Here is a 23,198-nt window from a genome sequence, read left to right as displayed (position 1 = left end):
TTAATTATAACAGGGGTAAAACAAAATCAACTGTATCTTTCCCTTCCTTTGTTATTAGATGATCTTAAAGTTAAGTTGGGAGGACAGATCACAATCTCACACCCAATGAAAGGGCCCCCTTTGCACTGAGGTATGGAGATCGCCAGAGTCTGGGAGAAAGAGCAGATGTTGGAGCCTGGAGCCTGGGCACCCGCAACCTACAGTCCGTGCAAGCAGCACTTCCAAAGAGGACTTAACCTAGTAGAACACATTTCTTATTTTCCCTACAGGACTTGGTCCAATTCTGTATCTTTAAATGGAAAACATGATCATTTTGCTTGAGTTATTCTTAATCTGTATTTCCCATCCTATCTTGTCCTATTATTTATTTTTCTACTCTATTAATAAACTATAGATTTGACAGATGACCTATCCTCTTCCCGGTAAAATAACAACAACAAATAATAGCAAGAAATGTAACTTCAATTTCTCTAGTTTCCTAATCTAGTCAATGATATTTTGGGGGAGAGGCAGACTGGTTTGAGTTTTTGTACAGATTCTATAAAGGCTAGAGGAAATGGTAACCTGATTGAGGTTCTTGGGAGACATTTTAACTATATTTCGTCAACAAACTATTTTTCACTCTCCATGAGTTATTTTTTTTAAGTAGGCTCCACGCCCAGCGTGGAGCCCAATGTGGGCCTTGAACTCATGACCCTGAGATCAAGACGTAAGCTGAGATCAAGAGTCGGATGCCCAACAGACTGAGCCACCCAGGTGCCCCTCTCCTTGAGTATTGTGAATTGAAGATTTCTTAGTATTATCCTACACTTTCATGAATGTTACATTATCTAATTCAACGTGCTGCACATAGAGCTCATCCCAGTGTGTATGTGGTGTGGTATATGGCCGTATGGAGTAGGGTAAGAGCGGGTTCCCAAGCAGACAAAGGGTCCCCACGCTCTACATCCTCAAGGTCCCTCTTATTATAAGAGCCAACATCAGACATGATTTTGAGGAAATGGTTGTACAACACAGAGGAACCGTTATTGATTCAAGGATTTTAAATATGGGATTTCAATCCCTTGTCAGGACTTAAGCAACCTACGAAACTCATCTTGTAAGAAATCAATATGGAGACACAACCAACAATGTTATGACCCTTCTGCAGATCACTGCAGGCTGGCCCTTCACGGCAGGCACATCTCTCACCATTACAGGTAGCACACGGCACTAACAAGACTAGTTATTTGTGAGTTCTACTACCTAGCTACCAGGAATGCGAGCGTCTCAGAAAAGAACAGAGGCATCCTCTTTTGAGAACCAAGCCTGTGGCTACATGACATTTCTCTCTAGTTCGTAAGATCAGGTCTCTGGATATCTTCCACTTATAAACATAAAAGAGAATGAAGTGTCACTGTCAAAGGCACAAAGGCCATTTGAACCTGGGGAGCCATGGCAGACAGGAGGTGATTTGGCCCAAGGGAAGCATGGATGAGAAGGGAGAAATGAGATCATGAGATGCGCAGGGCTGTGGCAGGGGAGGCAGGTGGAGGGTGGGAGGGGGGCGGCGCTCACCACTGCCCCCTCCACTGGCTCCTCAGCCTGGGCGTCCAGTCCAGAGTCCAGCCCAACAGCAGGTGCGGCAGCGACAGGGGGCTCCTCTGCTTTCGGCTCTGTGGGCGGAGCCTGCTCAGATTCAGCCTTTGATTGTTTTGAGCGTTAGAGGAAAAAGATTCGACACGTGAACAGAGAACATCACAGAATACTGGGCAATTGAGACTTTCTTCGTCATCCTATAGGCAACTATCTTCATTAAATCTGTGCTGGAAAAAAAAACCCACATTTGGCATCATGAGCCCTTCACTGAAAAGTCTAGAAATGGACTCTTAGTAAGCTTCTCTTTAGCATCACCAAGCACTGTCATTTCTCTTGGAGTTAGACAAAGACTTACCATTTTGGTTACTCGTACTTACATGCAACTTGTTGACATCTACAAGAGATCCAAAAGTGGCACTGTCTGCTACTTGGCAGAGAAAGAAGAGATCCTAGGAGCTCCCCACCTTTGCCAGTTGAGGGGAGGTGGGAAGAGCTCAGAGGCACGTGGTTCTGGGGCCTCCCGGTTCTGTCGATATGCACTGCACCCAAAATTGAGGGGTCATCCCAATATTCAGCTCAAAATGCATTCATCTGCATGAGTAGGTCATTACGAAGCCACTGTTGCCAGTGCCCCGGCTGGGAGGCAGACCCAGCTACCTGACAAGTAGCCACCAAGTCGCAGATAACTTTGCTGGTCGGTTTCTTGTTCCATTTCTCCCCCGCCCCCAACAAATTCTGAGCAATCCATTTCTTTTCCTATACTAAGCTAATTCCATGCAGAACCATAGGGTGGTATTCTCTCTGGTACCAATTAGACGCTTCTAATTGTGTGGACAAGAGTGACGTCTTTCCATCCCACTGTGACCTTTACTCATAGACATCCTCCAATTATATGCTGAATCAAGCCTCTGGACTCTCTTAGCTTCATAACTGTTAGTTTTAAAATTAGCACTATCAAGTCGCAACAGGCCAGTAAAACCGCCACAGCCAATGCAGTCACCACAGCTACTGAAAATGTTTCCTCTTTCTCAATTTTGACTAACGTAAGCATGTTTATTTAGCAGCATTATATCACTAAATGGATGGCCATTAGAAGGCACATAAGGTTCTTTCCCATCAGGACATTCAAACTGTAAGAAAGTTGAGAAGTGTTTTCCTAGAGGAGGAAGAAGTCTCCAGTAAATACTGGGATTGGAGAAATCGGTTCACTTTTGTCAGACTCTCTCTCACCAGAAGCAAGAGGAGCCTCCCCGGGCTTTCCCTCTCTCAGACCTGCCCCCGGAGGGTGGTGCGCATGGCAAGTTCCATAGAGAAGGGATGGGGAAGTTCAGGTGAGATTACAGGAAATGAGTAACGAATAGCTTAGTGTTGGATAAATACACAAAATGTTTCTCTTGTGCCCCCACCAAACCCTCCATTGTGACGCATGCCTTGATCCCACACCGTCCTTCCCTTTAAAGGGCATAATAAAAAAAGAAAGGCTGCTTTGGTAGATAAGTGTGCAGAAATTTGATATTTTTATGGGCTTTTATAACCATTAAGGGGTGATCTGACACAATTTTTAAGAAAGAATGAGATAAAATTCGCTCTAATATACGTTCAGGAGTTTTTATGGGAAAAGATTTCACTTTTATTGTTCAAAAACAATTATCTTCATAATGGAACACGGTTTCAGAGCAGCAGAGAGATACCGTAAGCTCTCAGGATATGACCTTACAATTTGGAAGTCAAGGCGACTTGCTATGACAGGATGGTATCGAATGACCTACACAGCAAGGGTATTTTGACAAAGCACCAAGAAATCCATATGCAGAGGGCTGTCCCCCTGCGGGCTGAGTGTATGAGAAAGCCTAGAGGCAGATAAGGAGCCAAGAGAAGTTTCAAAATAGGAGTCAAATAAATATATTGGTGGACATAAAAAAATACAAAGATAACTGAAAATGAAAAGATATTCATATCAGAGCCTGGGTTTCTTGGAAGTCCAGAGAAATTTTGAAGTTTTATGTAAGGCGAGAATAAGCAAGTGATTTTAAATAGGAGCTGAATCGCATTTGCTTGCCGAAATCAGACAACGCAACAGAAGCAGAGCATGAAGGGAACGTGGGATTGGTTATGTCCCCGCAAGTCACCACGTTTCCCCTGTGTTATCATATCACACTAGATATTACCATACAGCTACGCAATTTAACAACTCAAATTCTAGGGGGACAAATACAACTCACTCAATGATGAGTAAGGATGAAACACGATAGCATGATTGTACATAAAATCAAGTACTCCAACTTAGAAATAGAAGTCGCCCTTCTATTCCTTCTAAGATAATGTAAAATTGTAAATATTTTGTCAAGATAGAAGAAAAGCAAAGGTAAACTGTGAACCAGATCTCAGGGGAAAATCTCAAACAGCCCCGAAAGAATTATGCCCTGCTTTTACCACATTTTTTCTGTGAGATGCCTCTCTGAACAGACCTTGTAAATGGGTTGATGGCATGCCATCCCCATTTGGGGGTGCTGGTGATCATCTCCTATTGTTTGCTGGGGTGGCGACCATCACACATTCGAAGGAGAATCATACTTGAAATTTACTGGTGGCAGCAGGATGTCACAACGGTCTCACTCTGAGACACAGAAATGGAATTCTTCCTTTCGAACAAAATGGGAGGCGGAGCCTCACTGCACATTCTCCAGTATCCTCTGTCATAAGACGGAAAGCAGGTCGTTGCAGATGAAGGACATAGGCTGGGAGTGAGGGGAAGAGTCTAGTCACATTCCAGGATGGCACTTGCCTTAGAGTCCTGCTTCTCCAAACTCAGGAGAGCTAGTTTAGTGAGAACGGCAAAGGGCCATCGAGGTAACTGAGCCCTGAGCAAGGTTTGCAGAGTCTAAACTTGTCCTCAAGGGATGTCCCGTGGGGCCTTAAAATGCAGACTGAGGAGACGTGCAGTGGACTACCAACGTCAGCCTTCACCTTGCTCAGCCAGTGAACCAAACTTTGGGACACTGTCCTGCTCCTGGAAAGATACTACAGAATCACAACTCAGTGGGAGACAGGGTTTTGCTCTGATTTCCTAGTTCCTCACATGGCTTAGCCAATGTCGGCAGCATCTGCAATGCTGGGCATGACAAAGCTGAGTTCCCCAATGGAAAGAAGGTGTAAAATGTCTGCTTCAGAGAACACATACCCAAAGAAGGGAAGAACAGGCCATGTAAGCTCCCACAAGAAACTGTGGGCAGTAGGAAGATGTCTTAGGAAACTTAAAAACCACTGGATTCTATGCCTGGATTTTCACATCAAAGTAACAGGTGAGAGTTTAATTATGATCCACTGCCTTTCTTTTTATACTAACGTTTCTCCATTTTTCTCTTGACCCATTCACAACTGATAATTAATATCTCATCCTCCCTGTTGGTTATACCATGTTGGTATAATCCTTACTTCAACCCCCAGGCTGAAAATCACCAATGAACAGGACACGTAAGTCTCTCGGGCTCCATTATCAACATCAACATAATTTGTACTTCAAACATTTCGATCTTTACTTGCACCCATACAGACTCCACCTCTCACCTGGTTCCCCAAAAAGCAAAAGTATGACAATCAACGCACAAGGATTACAGACACACTGGCCTTTGAGAAATTATCAGAGTAACCTTTAAGACAAATTTCCCAGAACAGAATTCCTTACTTAGACACGAAATCATCTAAAAAGAAACATTTATTCTACTTACATCCAATTCTAAGCTTCCACTGTGAAAGCCAGGGGCTGGGATAATTATATCCCATTCCCACGGGAAAGCCAGCGAGCTACAGATAACACTCATGAACGCCCCATCCCGTGTAGCCCACGGCCGCCAAGCTCCCAAGAGACGTCACTCAAGGCCTCTTCCTTCAACTTTCCTGCTGCGGAAAAGGTTTCCTGTGATAACTGCAATAACAACTTTGTTGGAATCTCCTCTGACACCAAGAGTAATTCTGTCAGCTCCTACTCACTCCCTAGCTAAGCTTTGTCCTCACGTCCTTTGGCAGCAACAGGGGAATCACTTCTTTCTACAACTCACAACAACGGGAGGGAGGAGATGGGAAACGAGGTAGCTTCAGGCTCGAGAAGCAAGGATCTATCCTGAAGCATGAATTCTTGAGGCGATTTCATTTCCAATCCTGTGGAGTAAACTACACTCAGGCAGAAACGTCCTGCTGTTGATGGATTTACAGCGCTCCACTGAAGCCCAGAACTAGGAGACTTTTGGTTTTTTTTGCTGGGATCACTGCGCCTTTATAAAAAGAAGCAACTAAAACTAAAGTCGCAGTGAGAGTTTTCGGAAGCTTTCCTTCCTCTTTTCTAGAAAACAAAGGGCTGCAAAAACCACGTTCTGGATATTCGAGCTCTCGATAATCTAGAATGACCGACCCTAGAATGTTCAGCAGTAACTAACAATGGCCCCCCAAACACACACCAAAGTCAACTTACCAAGTTACAGATCATGCTCTGGTCTGTCTGCATTGTGAATAATGAAGTGTCCTGGGGCTGAAAATTGGGGGAAAACAGAAGATGAAAAATTATGATAGTTCCAGCTAAATTTGCTAAAAAAAAAATAAAAAAAAAAACCCGACAGAGATATCATTTCAATTCACTTCTATCAATTATATCAAGAATACACAGTTTTTAAAACTTTAATATAAAGTTTTTAAAAGTCTCCTTTTAGGGGCGCCTGGGTGGCCCAGCGGTTAAGCATCTGCCTTCGGCTCAGGGCGTGATCCCAGCGTTACGGGATCGAGCCCCACATCAGGCTCCTCCGCTATGAGCCTGCTTCTTCCTCTCCCACTCCCCCTGCTTGTGTTCCCTCTCTCGCCGGCTGTCTCTCTCTCTCTGTCAAATAAATAAATAAAATCTTTAAATAAAATAAAATAAAATAAAAGTCTCCTTTTATTTTCAATCAGAAAACAGACAATGCAATAATAATTTTAGCAGATGTTCTAAACATAACTGTGAGCTAGCGTGATACCACACATAGTACAGTAAGAGTCATTTAAAAAAAAAAGGGTAGTGACCTCGGTCATTTTTGATCTGTAGCTTCTCTTCTGGACATCAACACTGAATTAGAATTTAATGGCTCTAAGCTACAAATTCACACTTCTTCAATGTTAGAAGTTCAATCTCACTCTATCACCTAGGTGTGACTTCTATGGGTTTATAATGAGCCATAACTTGGGGTGCCTGGGTGGCTCAGCCATTAAGCGTCTGCCTTCGGCTCAGGTCATGATCCCAGGGTCCTGGGATCGAGCCCCGCATCGGGCTCCCTGCTCTGCAGGAAGCCTGCTTCTCCCTCTCGCACTCCCCTTGCTTGTGTTCCTGCTCTTGCGGTGTCTGTCAAATAAATACATAAAATCTTTTAAAAAATAAAAAATACAAAAAAATAATGAGCCATAACTTAAATGTTATACCATGTATTCACTGACCTAGAAAAAAATCAAGCTGGAATAAATCTAAGGGAACAGTGATCTCGAAGACAATATCCATCTCTCGTTACGCTGGCAGCCAGGCTTATAACCACTAGAGAGAAGACCAGAAGAGTCTTTCCTGGTTAAAGTGACCAGCTGAAGACAAGAAAGAAAAAAAAAAAGTACCCACAGAATATGATATCAGGGCTCCCCAACAGAAAAGATGAGACAGTGACAGTTGGTTAAAGACGTTGTATTGTGGCAATTACCTCTATTGCCTCCAGAATCTAAACTAGACAATAAAGGGAATTTCACAAAGCAAATTTAAAAAGCTTATATCCATGAGCATAAAAAGAATGAAAAGAAAGATAAGAGCAAAAACATTCTGAAACTGAAAAGCAGACGAATGAAGAAGTAACTTGGTGGATACAAAAAAAAAAAAAAAATCTGTATCCTAAAGCGATGTAAGAAATGCCAAAAACACAACCCAGTTTATTACTCAGAACTCCCAAAGGATCAATAATTAGAAACACAGGGACCAAGGGAAATGGAAGTTGAGTGGTGCTGAAGACAGGGAATTGGCTGGAAGTCTGTGAAAAAGCAACTGGACCTCAAGATCCTTTCATGTATCCGAAAACCAAGTGATATCCCTTCATTGCAGCACAAGACTTGACATTATTTCCACAGAGGCTGAAACAGAAGGCCTCTGGACTGGGGAACACAGAGGCATATTAGGAAAGTAGCAGGCTTAAGTGAGCATTTACATAATAAATACTGAGAGCCCAGGGTCCCTCCCCTCTAAGTTCCAACATGTTTACCATCTACCTTCCATTATACCCACCAGACAGGAGACCAGAAGAGGTGGAAATTTAACCAGCCCAAGAAAAATGCCACAGAATTTCATGTCAAGAGCTTCTCAACAGGAAAAATCAATCAGAGAATTCCAGAACAATACCTATAGTCCATGAACTCTATCTAGACCTGTACAAGTTTCCCAACAGCTTTTTAGTATCCCACTCTTAAATATGAGTAGACAGCCAAGATCACCATTTAGGAAGAGTCTCAAATAATAAAGGGAAAAGCTGAATAGTTAAATAAAAAAAAAAGGAAGTGGAAGAAACAAAGACTTTCTAGGTAGGACCTTCGAAAATGGTCATGATTATTAATACTTCCAGAGATATAATGGAAGTGTTGTATTCATGACATAAGAAGAGGATGCTATTAAAAAACAAATATTCAGTAAACAAAAAGAACTCTTGGAAATTAAAAAAATAAAATTGATGTCTCCATCCTCAAAAAAAAAAAAAAATAGTGGTGAAAAATCTGTTTCTAAAGAGCTGGAAAGCAGAGAAAGATGACCAAGAAAAGGAAAAAGCAAAGAAAATAACTAGAAGACTTAGGAAAACAGAAGGAAACCATTAGTGAGATTAAAAAAAAAAAAAAATCCCCCACTAAAAGACATAGATTTTTAGATTAAAAGAGCCTTAATACAATGCATGAAACAGACTGAGACCACAGTATATCACTGTAAAATTTCAGAAACACGAGGTAAAAAAGAGATTCTACAAACTTCCAGAAAGAGAAAGTGGTACAGCAGGGGGCAGAGACAGAAAGAGAGAGAAAGAAAAGGTTTCTTAAAAATATCAAGAATCAAAACAATATAGTGATTCAACACCTCTATACGTCACCCAGTGCTCATCACAACAAGTGTGCTCCTTAACCCTCATCACCTATTTCCCCCATCCCCCCACCCCTTCTCCCCTCTGGTAACCATTGGTTTGTTCTCTATAGTTAAGACTCTGTTTCCTAGTTTGTCTCTCTCTCTCTCTTTTTTCATTGTTTTGCTCATTTGTTTTATTTCTTAAATTCCATATATGAGTGAAATCTTATGGTATTTGTCTTTCTCTGACTGATTTATTTCACTTAGGGATATACTCTGGAGCTCCAACCACGTTGTAGCAAATGGCAAGCTTTCATTCCTTTTTATGGATGAGTAATATTCCACTGTACATACACCATCTCTTCTTTATCCCTTCTCCTGAAACTAACATGAGACTCTATGTTGACTATATTGGAATTAAAATAACTTTTAAAAAGACTAATACCTACCATTTCCCAATAATTTTTTAATACTTCAGTCTCTATACAAATTGCCTGCAAGCTGAAATTAAAATTTTGACGTAAGATACAGAATTTCTAGTAGTGGACCAAAGTGATGTTGGAGAACCAGCGTAGTATGACACAAAGCCAGTGATAATTAATGGTTGTGCCCAATTAAAGACCAAGGTAATAAATGAAAAAAAGAACAAGGATAATGACATAACAGATACTTGGAATGAGAATACTATTTAAATAATTATATTCAAGATTAAGAAAGGCCTTTGGAAAAACTGACAAAACCCTCCAATACTAATTCAAAATCTGTTTTTGGAAAAAAAAGAGTCTATGATCCTGCTATAAAAATCAAACATGAGGTAAAGTTATTGTTTGTGGAATATTTCTGTTGGAAAATTGTTTATTCTAAAAATTAGCATGGAGGTTTCATGATAATCTTAATTTTGTTAAATCAAGATTAATTTTTCTTTTAAAAAGAATCAAGTTTCTCATGGGCAATATTAGGAGGTAGAAATGGATGGAACAATGGTTTCAAAATTCTAAGGGAAAAATTTATATTCTAATGTTATATCCAATCTAACAGATCATTATTTATACAGATAAAGACACTTTCAGATGTACAAGGTCACAATTACATACTTCTCATGCATACTTTTCTTAGGAAGCTACCAGAGGATGTGCTTTAATTTATGGATGTGTTTTAATATGTGGAATTAAACCACAAATGAGGAAGATTTGTGTCCAGAAAAGAGTGGACTGACAGAAGGCAACACCTAGGACGGACATACAGGAGAACGTGTGGGAACAGCTGTGGCAGCAGGGGTCGCCAGAGAGAAGCCAGTTCAGACAGAGCAGCCCAGAAGGAGAGACAAGCAAATTCTTCAGGAAGATGAAACTGACCGAATGCTGAATGTTTTCCAACAAAACGAGGGGAGATTTATATAACTAAGTACAGAGTATAGGACTGAATCAGTGATAAGTCCCTAAAGCACTGAGCAAATGAACCAACAAGCAAACAAATAAGCCCCTGTGATTATTTCCTCAAACGAGAACAGGAAGTTGGCATAAAACTAAAGGTAAACTTCGTGGCGGGGGCGCCGACAGCATTGCTGTCATTACCCTATTACCACAGATTGGCTGGACAGCTACCTGGGACTATAGAAGAGTAAGGGCAGGAAGGAGGGAGGGTGAGCCGGGGCGGGGGGGGGGAGTGGGGGTCTGAAGGCACATAAAGCCTGCACCTTTCAGAGAGATGAGTCGATAGATCATGCTTTAGAGACCAAGAAATAGCGTTATAAGCAAGTCATGCACACACACACGTGGCTGAGATCAGACAATCTGGCAAACTGACCTCCAAGAAACGGGAAATGGAGGAGGTGTATGACGGTCTGAACTTTTTACGTAAAACCCTCTGATACAATTTGGTTACTCTTTACATGCTGGGCATTTATAACTGATAATTAAAAAATGAGAAATGAATAACAATTCTTACAACGTGACCTTTCAAAAGAGTTTTTGGTTGCGGGTATGGGCGGACTATCATTTTACAGGGAACATGGGGGAAAGTGGTCAAACTTTTAAATAGAGAAATTCTAAATGTTAAAATCAGAAATTGTTCACCTCTAATATTCTGAGACAAAGCAGTCATCACAGACAAGCCTCTGTTTGAAGTCTCCCTTGAAGAGGTTTTCAGAACTTACTCCATGAGCTTGAGAGCCTCGTGGCCTGCCCTTACATGGGTTACAACTGTCTATCTGTTGGGTCGTACAGAGGGATGGGACAGTCCATCTTGTGGCTCCTCTTAAACAGACACCCAAGGGAAATTCTGCCTTACCGATCAGAGCCAATCTACGGTTTCCGATCCTCAAATAGCTCCTTCCTAAAGAACGACTGAAGAGGTAAGGTTGTGTGTAGTAGGGCTCTTACATGAATCTGTATAAGGAGGTTCCTAAAAACCATTTCTATTTTCCAAAGACCCACCCCATTGGTTCAAAACAATCCTATCTCCTCTCTTCCAACAGCTGAATCGAGTGGATCTCTCAGATCAGGAGAACTTCTCATTTCTAGTAGAGCAATCAGCAGAATTCCATGGCAGTGCTAACCATATGAATTGTTGATACAGCCCGGAAGCACTCAGGAGGTGCCGGACTACTGGGCAAAGTGCTCTGTGTGCATGTCTCACTGACTCTTCACAACACCCTACAACGTTGCCACTATTACTGCTTCCATTACCGAACTTGAAAGTCATAGGGTCAAATTTTGCACTGACACGCTTCAACATTATGCTATTCCAATGACACCGAGATCTGTATTTTAACAATTTGATCATTCTCAGCAGATAGAATGTGCCAGTGAATTGATCTCTTACCTGGGTGAATCCATTAAATGTACCACCAGAAGCCTAAACAGAAAGGGAAATCAGAGTCCGTTATGTTTTGCCACTTTTGTGGGATCAGTAAATGTCCATCAGACAAGTTGGAAAGTGAAGACCACCACACGTTTTAAAATAATACAAAAGGTTGCTGTGCGTGAAAGTGTTTAGGAAATGCGAAAGGCCATACTGTATTATTTTAAATAGGCTGACAAAGATTATTTTACAAATGATGATTTTTACTGGCGTGTGGCTCCGTGCTAACCAAAGCCCACTTTCTCAATAATGAGATGATTCCAGAGAAAAACCACGAAGGTTAAATAGCTCCTTTTTTAGGCCACTGATTGAAGCTAGAAGCATTTTCAGTATTTCTCTAATACATCATTTGAATGAACAGCTGTTAGGAGAGTCTATAGTTTTGGGGCTGCCTGGGTAGAAAGAGTGCACGTGTTCTTACTGCGGAATCACTTTAGGAAGAGTAAATTAGTCTGTTCTACATATTCTTAGTGTTCGAACAGTAAAAATGAAAGTAGAATAAACATAATAAACAGGATGGTAAAATAGACTCATTAGTTCCCAACACAAAGATCCTGCTTTTGTAATGTTTTTGCTTTGTCTTGTTTTTTGTTTGTTTGGTTTTTTGTCAACCTATTTGTGTTTGGTTTGCACAGATTTCAAGGAGATGAGGCAGGCCTGAGAAGACAGTGATGGATGGATAATGAAGTAGGTGGGAAACATGAGGAAAAACAGAACCTAGAGAAGTCTCTGGCTAGTCTATACTACATACTGGGGTAAGTACCTCTTCTTTATCAGGCTCTATTTCCTGGTACAACAATCCATATCTCTGGTTAGCAATTTCATCTTCAGATAAGTCTGAGTTGCTGATGTCATTGTCTTGGGGACTAGCAGAACTCTCGGTGCTAGCATTGTGGGAGGTTCCCAGAACCAACGGTCTAGCTATCTCTCGGCTTTGTTCCCAGGAGTTAGCAATGGCTTGTTCCCCACATACAGCTGCTGCTAAGTCCACTTCTGGTCCTCTCTTGCCTTCAACTATATCTGAATGTTCCCAGCCATTATCTATGCCTCCTGTATCTCTGATAGGCCAGTGGTTAATAGGAGCAAATCCACTTGCTTGGCCATCTGGTATACCAGAGAATTCTAATATATCCCCGATGTTCACTGCTGAATCCCAGCTTGGCTGCCAGATTTGACCTGGATCTGTTGTCCAAGAGTCTGTTTTTACAACTGTTGGCAAGTTAATGGTATGGCTACAGTTCCCAGTCACTGTACTTTCAGACCCCTCTATTAATGAGTCTTCTGCCTTACACAAACACCAATCTCTTCTGTTTGCATTAGTTCCCAGAGAATAATTAAGATCTGTCCTAGAATGAACTGCTACCTCATGTTTTATTGGTAAAACAGCCTGATTTTCATTCCTGTCAACCCCAGGAGTATGTAACACAGCCTCGTGCTGAATCTCTGCAGTATCTGCACTGCCTTGTCCTGAATGATGTATTATATCCCAGTTAGGAGGGTCTATTAAATGTTTCCTTATGTCTTTTCTAGCTAAACCCCATCCCTCAGGGCTGACATTTTCAATATCAGATATAGAATCAGTCTGAAGAGGCAGATTCAAAATATCTGTGTGATGGGTGGGATTAGCTCCAGAACCCTCTATAATTTTACAGTTATGAATTACTACTTCATTCCCCTCATCTAGCCCTTGGCTTCTGTCACTAAATTCAGCTGCCATATCTACTCTTTCCAGGTCTTCTTCTAATACATCGGTCCTATCAAAATACTTTTGATTGGTCTTTTCCCTTTCCTTACAACTAACTCTTACATCTTTCCTCATTTCCTCTTTACTGATTGCTAAGGTCACCTGGTCCTGCTTTCCTATTGTCTTAAGAAGATCTACTAGCCTGTCTCCTGTACATTCACACTCTTTCTCTTCAAATTCCTCTGTACCTTCTAGTGCCTTGATATCAACAGCTCCAATGTCTACCTTTTCACATGTCTCCACACCTGCCCACATAGAATCTTCTATCTTCTCTTTCTCTTCCTCTTCTTCTGACTGTTTAACATCTTCTTGACCTTCTCTGACCAGGCCACCAGTTTCTGTGGCTGCCATCTCTGAGGCAGATAAGTCATGAGGCCGCTCCATCTCCGTACCAGCCGCTGTGGCAAATTCAGCTTCAGGCACAGGCTTTGGGTCCAGCTCTTCATTTCCACATGGAGAGGCTGACCCCACGACATGCTCACCCTGTTCAGCTACCGTGTGCCAGTCAGCAGAAGAGGAAATTCCCGTGGATAGTCCCATGTTTTGCTCTGCTTCAGACAGACATGAAGAGTCCTCCTGAGACCCACCTGGGGTAATTTCCTGGCTGACTCTCTCTGTACTAGCATCAGGGCCCCAAATAAATGCACCTAGGTCAATCTGAGATCTTTGGATTTCTTCGGCCAACCCACTGTCTGGAGTTTCCTCCATGATCAGGTTACACAGGGAAAGACTTTTTGAAGAATCAGTCTTTAGAGTATGCAGAATAGCAAAGGAAAAAAAACCAAAACAAACATAAGATGAAATAGATCATGGTAAGATTTGATGAGAAACACAAAGCTCTTCAGTAGGGTAGCACCAGTTAAGTAAAGCTACAGAGCATTTAAATTAAATGGCTTAAGGTTAAATCTGCGACTAGCAATGCCATGAGAAAAAAATTTAAAAAGTTCATTCTAGATAATATCCATGTATATAATGCACATTAAGTATTTTTAAAAACTCCAGAATATTCTGGATATTTACCTACCGGCTGTACCAAATCAGTGCTTGTCTGTATGAGTTAAAAAAAATAATAATCAATAATAATAATAATAATAATAGGGCAAAAGAAGCAAATTTCCTAGCACATGAAAATCCCATGCTGTCCAGAGTCAACACTCTCCTAAAAGCTGTGGCTTTTACTGGTTTGAGATTAAATTTTACAACTTGTTTTGTGATAGGAATAAGTTTTGTTCCAATACCGTTTAAGTCTACACAGTTGAAACATGAAGAAAGCCTCTCTCATTTTCTAGTCAACAAAGATGTTTCAGGGCTATTACAAGACTTCTGCTTTAGCAGACTCTGAAATGCAAAGTTTCGAATAAATAAGCAAACCTAAGAACACCAGAATAAGACCAAGCCCTAGCACCCACAAAAGTACACAATATCATATGCTCTGACACAATATCAGAATAAATCTTCCCCCAAACTCACCCCACACTTGCTTCTGCCTTTGAGGTAGTGTTTATAGGGAGGATGATCTGATACTAACCACTCTGACTGGACGATTCTCCTCATGTTCTCCCCCCAGCCTAGAAGCCTTGTGTGCACGCAAACAAACAACACTGGGAGACTGAAGGGATCAAGGAACAGCAGCAACTATATCCAGGGAGCCAGCGTTTTGCAATTTTGTCAATGCCACTATTCTTAACAGGTTTGTCCTCTGAAATAATCCATGATCCTTCTAGATGATACCTTCATCCTCACCATATACCCTTCCCAGCTAGGGAAGGAAAAATGTATCATGACTCTAACTAAAGATATGAAATACTAGACTAATCAAACATTAACAGTGTCCTCTTGACCGTCAAGACCATTAACACAGAGTTGTCGCTAGAATTCAAATGCCTGAATGTCAGTCCATGTATCCCTTTTTGTGATTATACAAGTAAAGCCAGCTCACTATAAAGGCTGTTTTCAATCAACATCGTTTAGCTCTTTTCTTGAGAGCCTTCCTTGATGCTTCAAGGATCCTAGGTGGCGCAGTATAGACCCGCTCCTATGGAAGGGAAGGGGCCAGTCATCTTTCTGTTTGAAGGGAAGAGAGTAGCAATGTCACTTCAGAAGACCAGGCCCATGAAGAGCTAGATCTAGCAAAAGCTCCTGTTGCTCTCTCACTAAAAGAGAAGAAAACATGAAACTCAACAGTTGAGTTCTGAAGACCAAGTGACCAGAGCTTTTCCAAGACAGGGCAGACAAACGCCCTGCCCCTGAGGGTGTGAGGCTACACATGGGTGTGGCCACCCTCCCAATCCCACAACACACATGCAGCCACCACAAAGCCCTGTTCCGGTCTTTTTCCCAACTCTGACTTCTGGAAGTGCTCATCCTTGCACACCAGATTAGCTGAATACATATCATTAATAGTAACAGCTACCAGACGTGGGGCTAAGCAATCTACAAATATTATCTACTTCATCCTTACATAAGCCTCTGCGGTAGGTATCATCACCCTTATTTTACAGATGAGAAATGTGGAGACTGAAAGAAGTTCATAAATTGCTCAAAGTCATATTATTATAAGAGCTAGAGTCTGGACTCAAACCCAGGGCTGTCTGACTCTAGAGCTCAAATTCTTATTGTTAAAGCTTCATTATCATTGGAAATAATAGTTAGAAAGGGATTCCCTGTGCAGAGTAACCTGCCCCTTACATTTTCTCATCCATGTTTTCTTCTGTTCTATTTAAAAGCAACCAAAAATCTGCCCACCCCTCACTACAACATTTCCGGTAGCCACTAATAACCACAGGAAGAAGCATAAAGGGGCATAACCCCAAATTCTTGCTTATCCAGGTGTCTTGCACACTCACACTCTTTTCCTCACCATTTTTTCCAGGTGCTGGTAATGCTTGGAACCATCAGGGAGCTGATAATTTTTCTGGGGGACCACATTATCACTAAAAATGTCTAGGTCTTCTTCGCACCACAGGTCAATTAAAATATAACAGGGTTTCCAAGTTTCTAGGGATCCAGATACATCAAAATACAAGCTTTTAGTACTCTTACCGTCCATAGGTCCCAGGGCAATGTCTGAAAGCAAACAGACAAACAAAAATATGGTTAGTATACAAATCCCAAGCATGTAAAAAATACTGAGGTGATGAAAGTTCTTGAAGTAAAACATTTTGAAACACTTAGTACAGCACCGTTCAACAGAATTTTCTGTGGTGATGACAATGCTCCCTATCTGTGCCATCCAAGATGGCAGCCACCAGTCACATGTAGCTACTGAGCACTTGAAAGATGCTAGTGTCACAGAACCAAATCTTAAATTTTACATTATTTTATTTAATTTGAATTTGAATAGCCAAATGTGGCTTGTAGCTACCATACTGGACAGCAGAGGACCAGTCAGTCTGCTTTTCACTATACGTAGAAAGCTGTATCTGAAACATGATGAACAGGTTTACTTTAGTGAGCGCGTGTGCACGCGCACACACACACACACACACACACATGCACACATGCGCACACACAGTTAAAATGAAGTACAAGGTGTCCAGATATTAGAGTTTCTCTCATCCTTGAGGACATGCAGATCTGAATCACTGCTAACGCCACTTCCTCCCCTCCCCCCACCATATTCAAGAGGTTGCATTATGACCAGTTTGATGGTAAATGAACCCCAGGAAAAGAGTTCTTCAATATGTTAAATTAGATGATAACACAGCTCAACTAACAGATAATCATGCAAATTAGCAGGGTGCCCCCTAAGACATATGGATGAATTAGACTTACTACTGGCATTTTAATTATCAAGCTCATTGATCACGGGGATTGAATCCAGATGGTTCAAGTGACTTCCTCTATGTGTTTGAGAAAGTGAGGGAGACCTCTCTTTCTCATTTCCTTTGTGATTGAGAATTGCCACCAAGGCCACATCCTTTTCTGCCTTTGTCTTTGTGACTAGAACAGATCTGTGTTTATGCACTTGTTTTGAATCACTAAATGAGCGGGAAATTAGAAAGCCTGACACTCCCATCTAAGAATATGGGAGTTTCCAGATGAGGTCACAGACGTCTCATTAAGATTCTGTACTACAGAACATGGACCCTGTGGTTCTAAGTGAGCCCCCCCACCAATCTGGGCCTGCTCTGATCTGTCTGGCACCAGCCACCCGGCATCTCTGTGCAGCCTGGCTGGTCTCTGGGTTAGCACCCACCTGTCGAACAACTAAGAAAGGAGAGCAGAACCGCAGCATGGGAAGCCACAGTTATCTGTATGTGGACTCCTGCAACGAATATGCACTTTCTGATTACTCAGATGGTTTGGGTTTTCTTGCTTCCCGGCCTCTTAAGAATCACAGCCCCTAAAAGCTACTCCACATCCCTGCATAATGCAGACAGCACTGGTGTTTTCTCCAAAGGAAGGCAGCAATGTGAAACGGCATGTTTATCAGTCCTCGGGATCATGAAAGGATGTGTTAACTCGCATGGACACTGCGGAGATCACAGGCGAGGCGTTCCACTAGCAGCAAGAACATTTAAAGCACAGAGTCAGGCGATGGGTAAGGGAGATCATTCTGAGCAAAGGGGAAAGCAGGCCAGCAGAATCTAAGGGCTCTGTTCTTTTTGTGATCACAGCCTAAGACTGTCCTTGGTGAAAAGGAGATGTGATTAGAGCTGGCTCACAGGATGACTCTGCCGTGGCGTGATGACTCAACTAGAGCCACTGGGAAGGGGGGCGGTTGACTACCCGGCCTGAGGGTGAACGCGGGGCCCACACAGCTTTTCCTAACTGCAATCATGCATTTTCTTCTGAAGACTTTTGCAGATTTAACTGAGGTCATTTTTTTTAATTCTGAAAGAATCTTTGTTCTAAATCTACACAAAGTTCCATGATCTGTGGATTTATTTAATCATGAGTTGATACAAGAGGTTTCTCTCTAGATTCAAACTCGCAGGCAGAAGTGCTGTGGCATCTCATCCAGTGACCACGACAGCATCCACTGCAGAGACTTGCTGTCTGCCACAAGAGTAGCGAACGCTGGCGAGCGAGGCAAAGGAAGGCCCATGAATTCTGCACAACGAGGGAGCTCTGATGGAGAAGTATTCTGAATGAGATGTGCATTCATGTTCTGCTTTCCTCGGCTACCAAGGCAGAACCCTCACACTCGCTGACAATTACTATGTTAGCATTTCCCAAAGTATGTCTTCGAGAACATTCCAATAACCATTAAGAAACTTTCACTAAAACAGATTTCTGTGGTCAAACAAATTTGGGAAACTCTAAGTTAAACAAGTCTACGCAGTTTTTTCTTTTAATTTCAGAACTTCCTGGAGCCTTTAATATTCTAATGCATATTGTGACTCTCCTTTTAAAAAGGAGTTAATAGAACTTTCCCAAACATTTATCTAAGAGACCCATTTTTTGTAAAGTATCTTTAAGGCTAGTATCTGATCTGCTTATTAATTACCTGCTTTATTGACATCTCAGATTTTTATTGTTCCTATATTACAACAGGGAGGCCTTTAGAAACCCAATCACAATCTAGAATAAAGCATGGATTAGGAGAAGCTTATTTATCGAGGTTTATATTGAGGTGAAAGTGGTTTACTGGAAGGTATCACAAGACTTCAAGACCAGAAAATTGAGTGAGGTCTCAGTTCTCAACTTCAGTTTTATAATACACCTTCATTAATTAATTTTTAGGATGTTCTAGCATCTTTGGATTTACCCAAATTCAAATATGAGCCCCAAGCACATCAAAAATACCGATATAAACAATTTCTGTGTAGCCAAATTTTGAGTTAACTTCCTTTCGTAAGCATAGATGGTTGTAAAGGAAGTCTACTGCAGAGGAATCATCTAGAAGTCATTACTGCGCCCACCTCCAGGATCCCTGTGCTGGAAAACGCTGTGGCGATCACTACTGAAGTAGGGAAATGTTGAGGGTGAGGAAGCGATGAGCAAGGACAAGCTGGATAAGCAAGGCCAGCTCTGGCCATGGTCAAGATCGCATAAGGGAAGCTTCTGCAATGGGGAGGAGGACAACGTCATTGACTTCAAAACTACCAGGACTAGAAAGCATTTCTGTTGGGGCATAATTTCAAGGTTATTTCTAACGTGTTTAAACTGCAAAACGTGAGGAAGGAAAGTAGAGAAAACAGTAAGAAGATTAAGCCCAGGGCCAAAAGAAAGAGCTTCATTTAGAGAAGCCAGAAAATGTATCATCCAAAGCTGAACACTCTGAGCACAAACTAATACTAATAATGACAATTACTCTGAGAGAGAGGATTCCTGGGCCAACTGGAATGCGTGGCCATCCCAGCTCTATGGATAGAGCTAATGGGGGGAGGAGCTTCGGAAGGAGAGCTATGGATAAGGTCCTCTTTCTACCCTTCCTTTCCACTGGGGAATGTTTGTCAACCCCAAAGAAAAGTCACTTGAAATGGACGGGGGTCCCTGACTGGCATCTGCTGCCTTATAGAGCTTCTTCAAGTTTATGAAATGTCATCCCCAAACATCAGAACTGCCACTGGGTACCTGCGACATGGGGGAGTGGGTCACTCCGGCAGAACCAGGAGGTGCCACCTCAGGCTTGAAAGGGTCGAAGTCCAGATCCAACAATGTCTCCTCTTTCTTCACCTCAGGGACTTCGTTCTGTTAAAATGAAACAAAAGAAAGTATGAGACTTTATGATATAATCCATGCATGATCCTCAACACCACTGAATATCCCCAAAGCAGGCTCTGATAGTTTGCCAGTTAGGCGGCTCACCCACGAGCTCCCAGACTCACCAGCTAAATGTGGTGAAGGGGGAAATTACCAACTCTGGCCAACTATAACCTAAGACACCCAGGAATGTGACCCAGGCTTTTAGTTCCTCTGCTTTGTCCTGGTCTGAATCCAGCTAATGAAGAGAACGTCTGAGAGGTATATCCTGATGCCACCAAGATCCAAGGACTCCCCTCTGCTAGTTCAGAAATCTCAGATCGAGAATTATAGATGACCGGATGGGGCACCTGGGTGGCACAGCGGTTAAGTGTCTGCCTTCGGCTCAGGGCGTGATCCCGGCGTTATGGGATCGAGCCCCACATCAGGCTCCTCCACTATGAGCCTGCTTCTTCCTCTCCCACTCCCCCTGCTTGTGTTCCCTCTCTCGCTGGCTGTCTCTATCTCTGTCGAATAAATAAAATCTTAAAAAAAAAAAAAAAGAATTATAGATGACCGGATGGCTTGGAGCCATTCCTGTAGGCCACTGCTATGATGTCTCCTGCGAAGCTTGCACGTAGAAAGGAAGGGACTTTGTCTACTATGCCTACCTGCACCTGCCTCATCCCCTCAGAGGGACCCTATCCCTTGATCTAGTTATCGTATGATCCATTCTTCAACCATAATGCTGTTGGTCTCAACTATGCATATGAGGGAGGGAGGGCAAAAGGGAAAGAGGAGGGGAGAGAACCATGCCCCCAACATTCACTGGAAAATAACATTCTTTTTTTGGGGGGTGGTTTTTGTTTTGGTTTTTTTGGGGACTGTTGAAAACTTTTATTTTTTTAAATATTTTTTTATTATATTATGTTAGTCACCATACAGTACGTCCCTGGTTTTTGATGTAAAGTTCGATGATTCATTAGTTGCGTATAACACCCAGTGCACCATGCAATACGTGCCCTCCTTAGTACCCATCACCAGCCTACCCCATTCCCCCACCCCCCTCCCCTGGAAAATAACATTCTTGGATTAGAAAGAGGTAAGACAAATAAGACCTAGGATAAGAATCTTGCTATGATAATTTCAAAACATTTATAATACCGAACATTAATATTTCCTCGTTTATCATAGCCTAACTCTGGCTTAAGTTACATAGCAAGGGTCAGAGCTGAAATAAAGTCTCCAAAAACTACCACGGTGAACAGAACTGGGTCAGTTTTCACAGAATCAATTTACGTGTGTTTGGTGTTTGATAGAAGCTTCAATTTTTACCATTTGTTGCCTAGAAACTGAAACGTCACAATGACAGATAAAGCATATATTAAAATAAGGATGTTCAGAGAAAGATATTATTGATTGATTGATTGGAGAGAGAGAGAGCGCATGCGCATGCAGGAGTGGGGTGAGGGGCAAAGGGAGAGGAAAGAAAGAATCTCAAGCAGACTCCGAGTTGAGCGAGGAGCCCAACTTGGGCTCAATCTCACGACCCTGCGATCATGATCTGAGCCAAAATCAAGAGTTGGATGCTTAACCAACTGAGCCACCCGGGCACCCTGTAGAGAAAGATTTTAAAGAATAAGCATTCTTTTAATTAATATTGATCACAGACATAAAATTTAAAACTGTATGTAAAGCTTTGGGGCATAATAGATAATGCTTTCTTTTAGTATATCCACGCTCACTGTAGTAGGAAATCTGCTTCAGTATCATGCTGTCGGTTCTGAGCTACCTATTTTGCAGCATGATTGATCTTATACGCTTCTAAATTTCACAAGGACAATGCGCTTCTGAGATCCCTCTTTCTTTAATAATTACAATCACAAAACTATCAACGGATTCCTTTGGCCCCTATTCAAAATCTGTGTCAGTTTTGTTTTTCACCAACATTTATACAAGTTACATTTTTAAAATTTTGTGAACATCTATATTCATTTTGAACGTGCTAAGCCCTGTCCTGAGAACTTAATACATATAAATATTAAGTCAGGTTAGGGCACTTTGCTGCAGTCTACTGACGACAACCTCACAACGCTGTTATTGCCTTCAAAGGATTACCTTACTAGATTCCTCAAACTTCATTCACCTGTACCATCTAATCCTCAAGGGGTAAGTGGCATCATTCTTCCAACTGGGGATGAGGAGAATGGGCTGAATGAGCTTAGTTGTTGGCCTGGGTCCTTCAGCTGCAATGCAGCCAAGGCAGGACTGAAACAGCTGGATGCCTTTGACTCTGGTGCTTTTCCAGGCTGCTGCTAAGACCTGGTCCCCCATCTCTCAAGCAGGTACCCTGAGGACCTGCAGAGGAATTCTTGAGAGTTTGTAAGTGCTCCATAAAATATGAGCCCATACAAATATGTCCATTAATCCCCTATGAGCATAACAGATCCCCTTAAGGAAGCTTGGATGGGAATTTAGACATCAAGGATGGAAAAAGGCATTAGACTCTACAGTGCTATGCTTAGACTTTGAGATGGGTAGGGTTTGTACCCAGTTTTGCCACTTGCTAGCTGTCTCTCTCTGGGCAATTAGTTCAGCTTCTTTGCACCTCCATTTCTTCATGCATAAAAAGTGAGAGATACTACCTAGTAAGATTACCGTGAGTAGGAAAGACAATGAATGCACTGTACATACCATATAGGAGAGACTCTAAACGGAAATGGAAGCTACACTGTTATTAATTACTACTGGTAATGAACTATATCTGTGTAAAACCACCATCCTCAAGTATCCATAATACCAGTGTGGCTGCCTTCAAAATGTGCTGTTGGCTTCTTCAAATTCAACTTCTATTTGGTTTTGCACCCTGAATTCTTGGGAGTTACCCCTTAAGGAACTCATAGCAAAGAATAGTTTGATAGAACTACAAAAAGAACAAAAAGGAAGTTGCCTGTTGTTGTGATATTCCTTTATACAATGGCAGCTCTATCATTACATGTTGAAACACGGTGACGTGTCATTTCCCTTAACGTTATAAAAGAAAACTAATCTTCTCTCATTCCACCTGTCTCACCATTGGAGTAGATCTGATACAGTCCCAACATTCTTAAGCTTTTGGAAGCTAGAACTTAAGTACTGTTTTACCCTTAAAAGTCTAGAGGAGATGACCTAGAATGTACTCCTAAGAAAGGAGACTAGATGTGTAAACCACAGAGGGGAAAATATCCAATGGGAAAATCTTACCAATTATAATAATCTTCTGTACTATAATTCATGAAGTGTCTT

General features: G+C 41.8%; 1 protein-coding gene across 2 annotated transcripts in view; it reads right to left on the bottom strand.

Annotated features, from left to right (window-relative positions):
* AMPH (amphiphysin) overlaps positions 1–23,198 on the bottom strand; it is a 212,003-nt gene that overhangs the window by 23,321 nt on the left and 165,484 nt on the right. Inside the window, exons 12-17 of one of the 2 annotated variants that reach the window (XM_057304272.1) lie at positions 19,806–19,922; positions 16,326–16,349; positions 14,308–14,331; positions 11,501–11,533; positions 6,047–6,103; positions 1,558–1,683 (exon numbers count right to left, since the gene is read on the bottom strand). In XM_057304272.1, coding sequence (XP_057160255.1) covers positions 1,558–1,683; positions 6,047–6,103; positions 11,501–11,533; positions 14,308–14,331; positions 16,326–16,349; positions 19,806–19,922 — 381 coding nt within the window. The remainder of the gene's footprint in view (positions 1–1,557; positions 1,684–6,046; positions 6,104–11,500; positions 11,534–14,307; positions 14,332–16,325; positions 16,350–19,805; positions 19,923–23,198) is intronic. The other variant, XM_057304273.1, reaches the window with a different exon arrangement.

The sequence above is a fragment of the Ursus arctos genome, unplaced genomic scaffold (assembly GCF_023065955.2).
Source record: "Ursus arctos isolate Adak ecotype North America unplaced genomic scaffold, UrsArc2.0 scaffold_3, whole genome shotgun sequence".
NCBI lineage: Eukaryota > Metazoa > Chordata > Mammalia > Carnivora > Ursidae > Ursus > Ursus arctos.
Note: the sequence above shows the minus strand (reverse complement) of the source record. Positions and strands in the feature narration are given on the sequence as shown.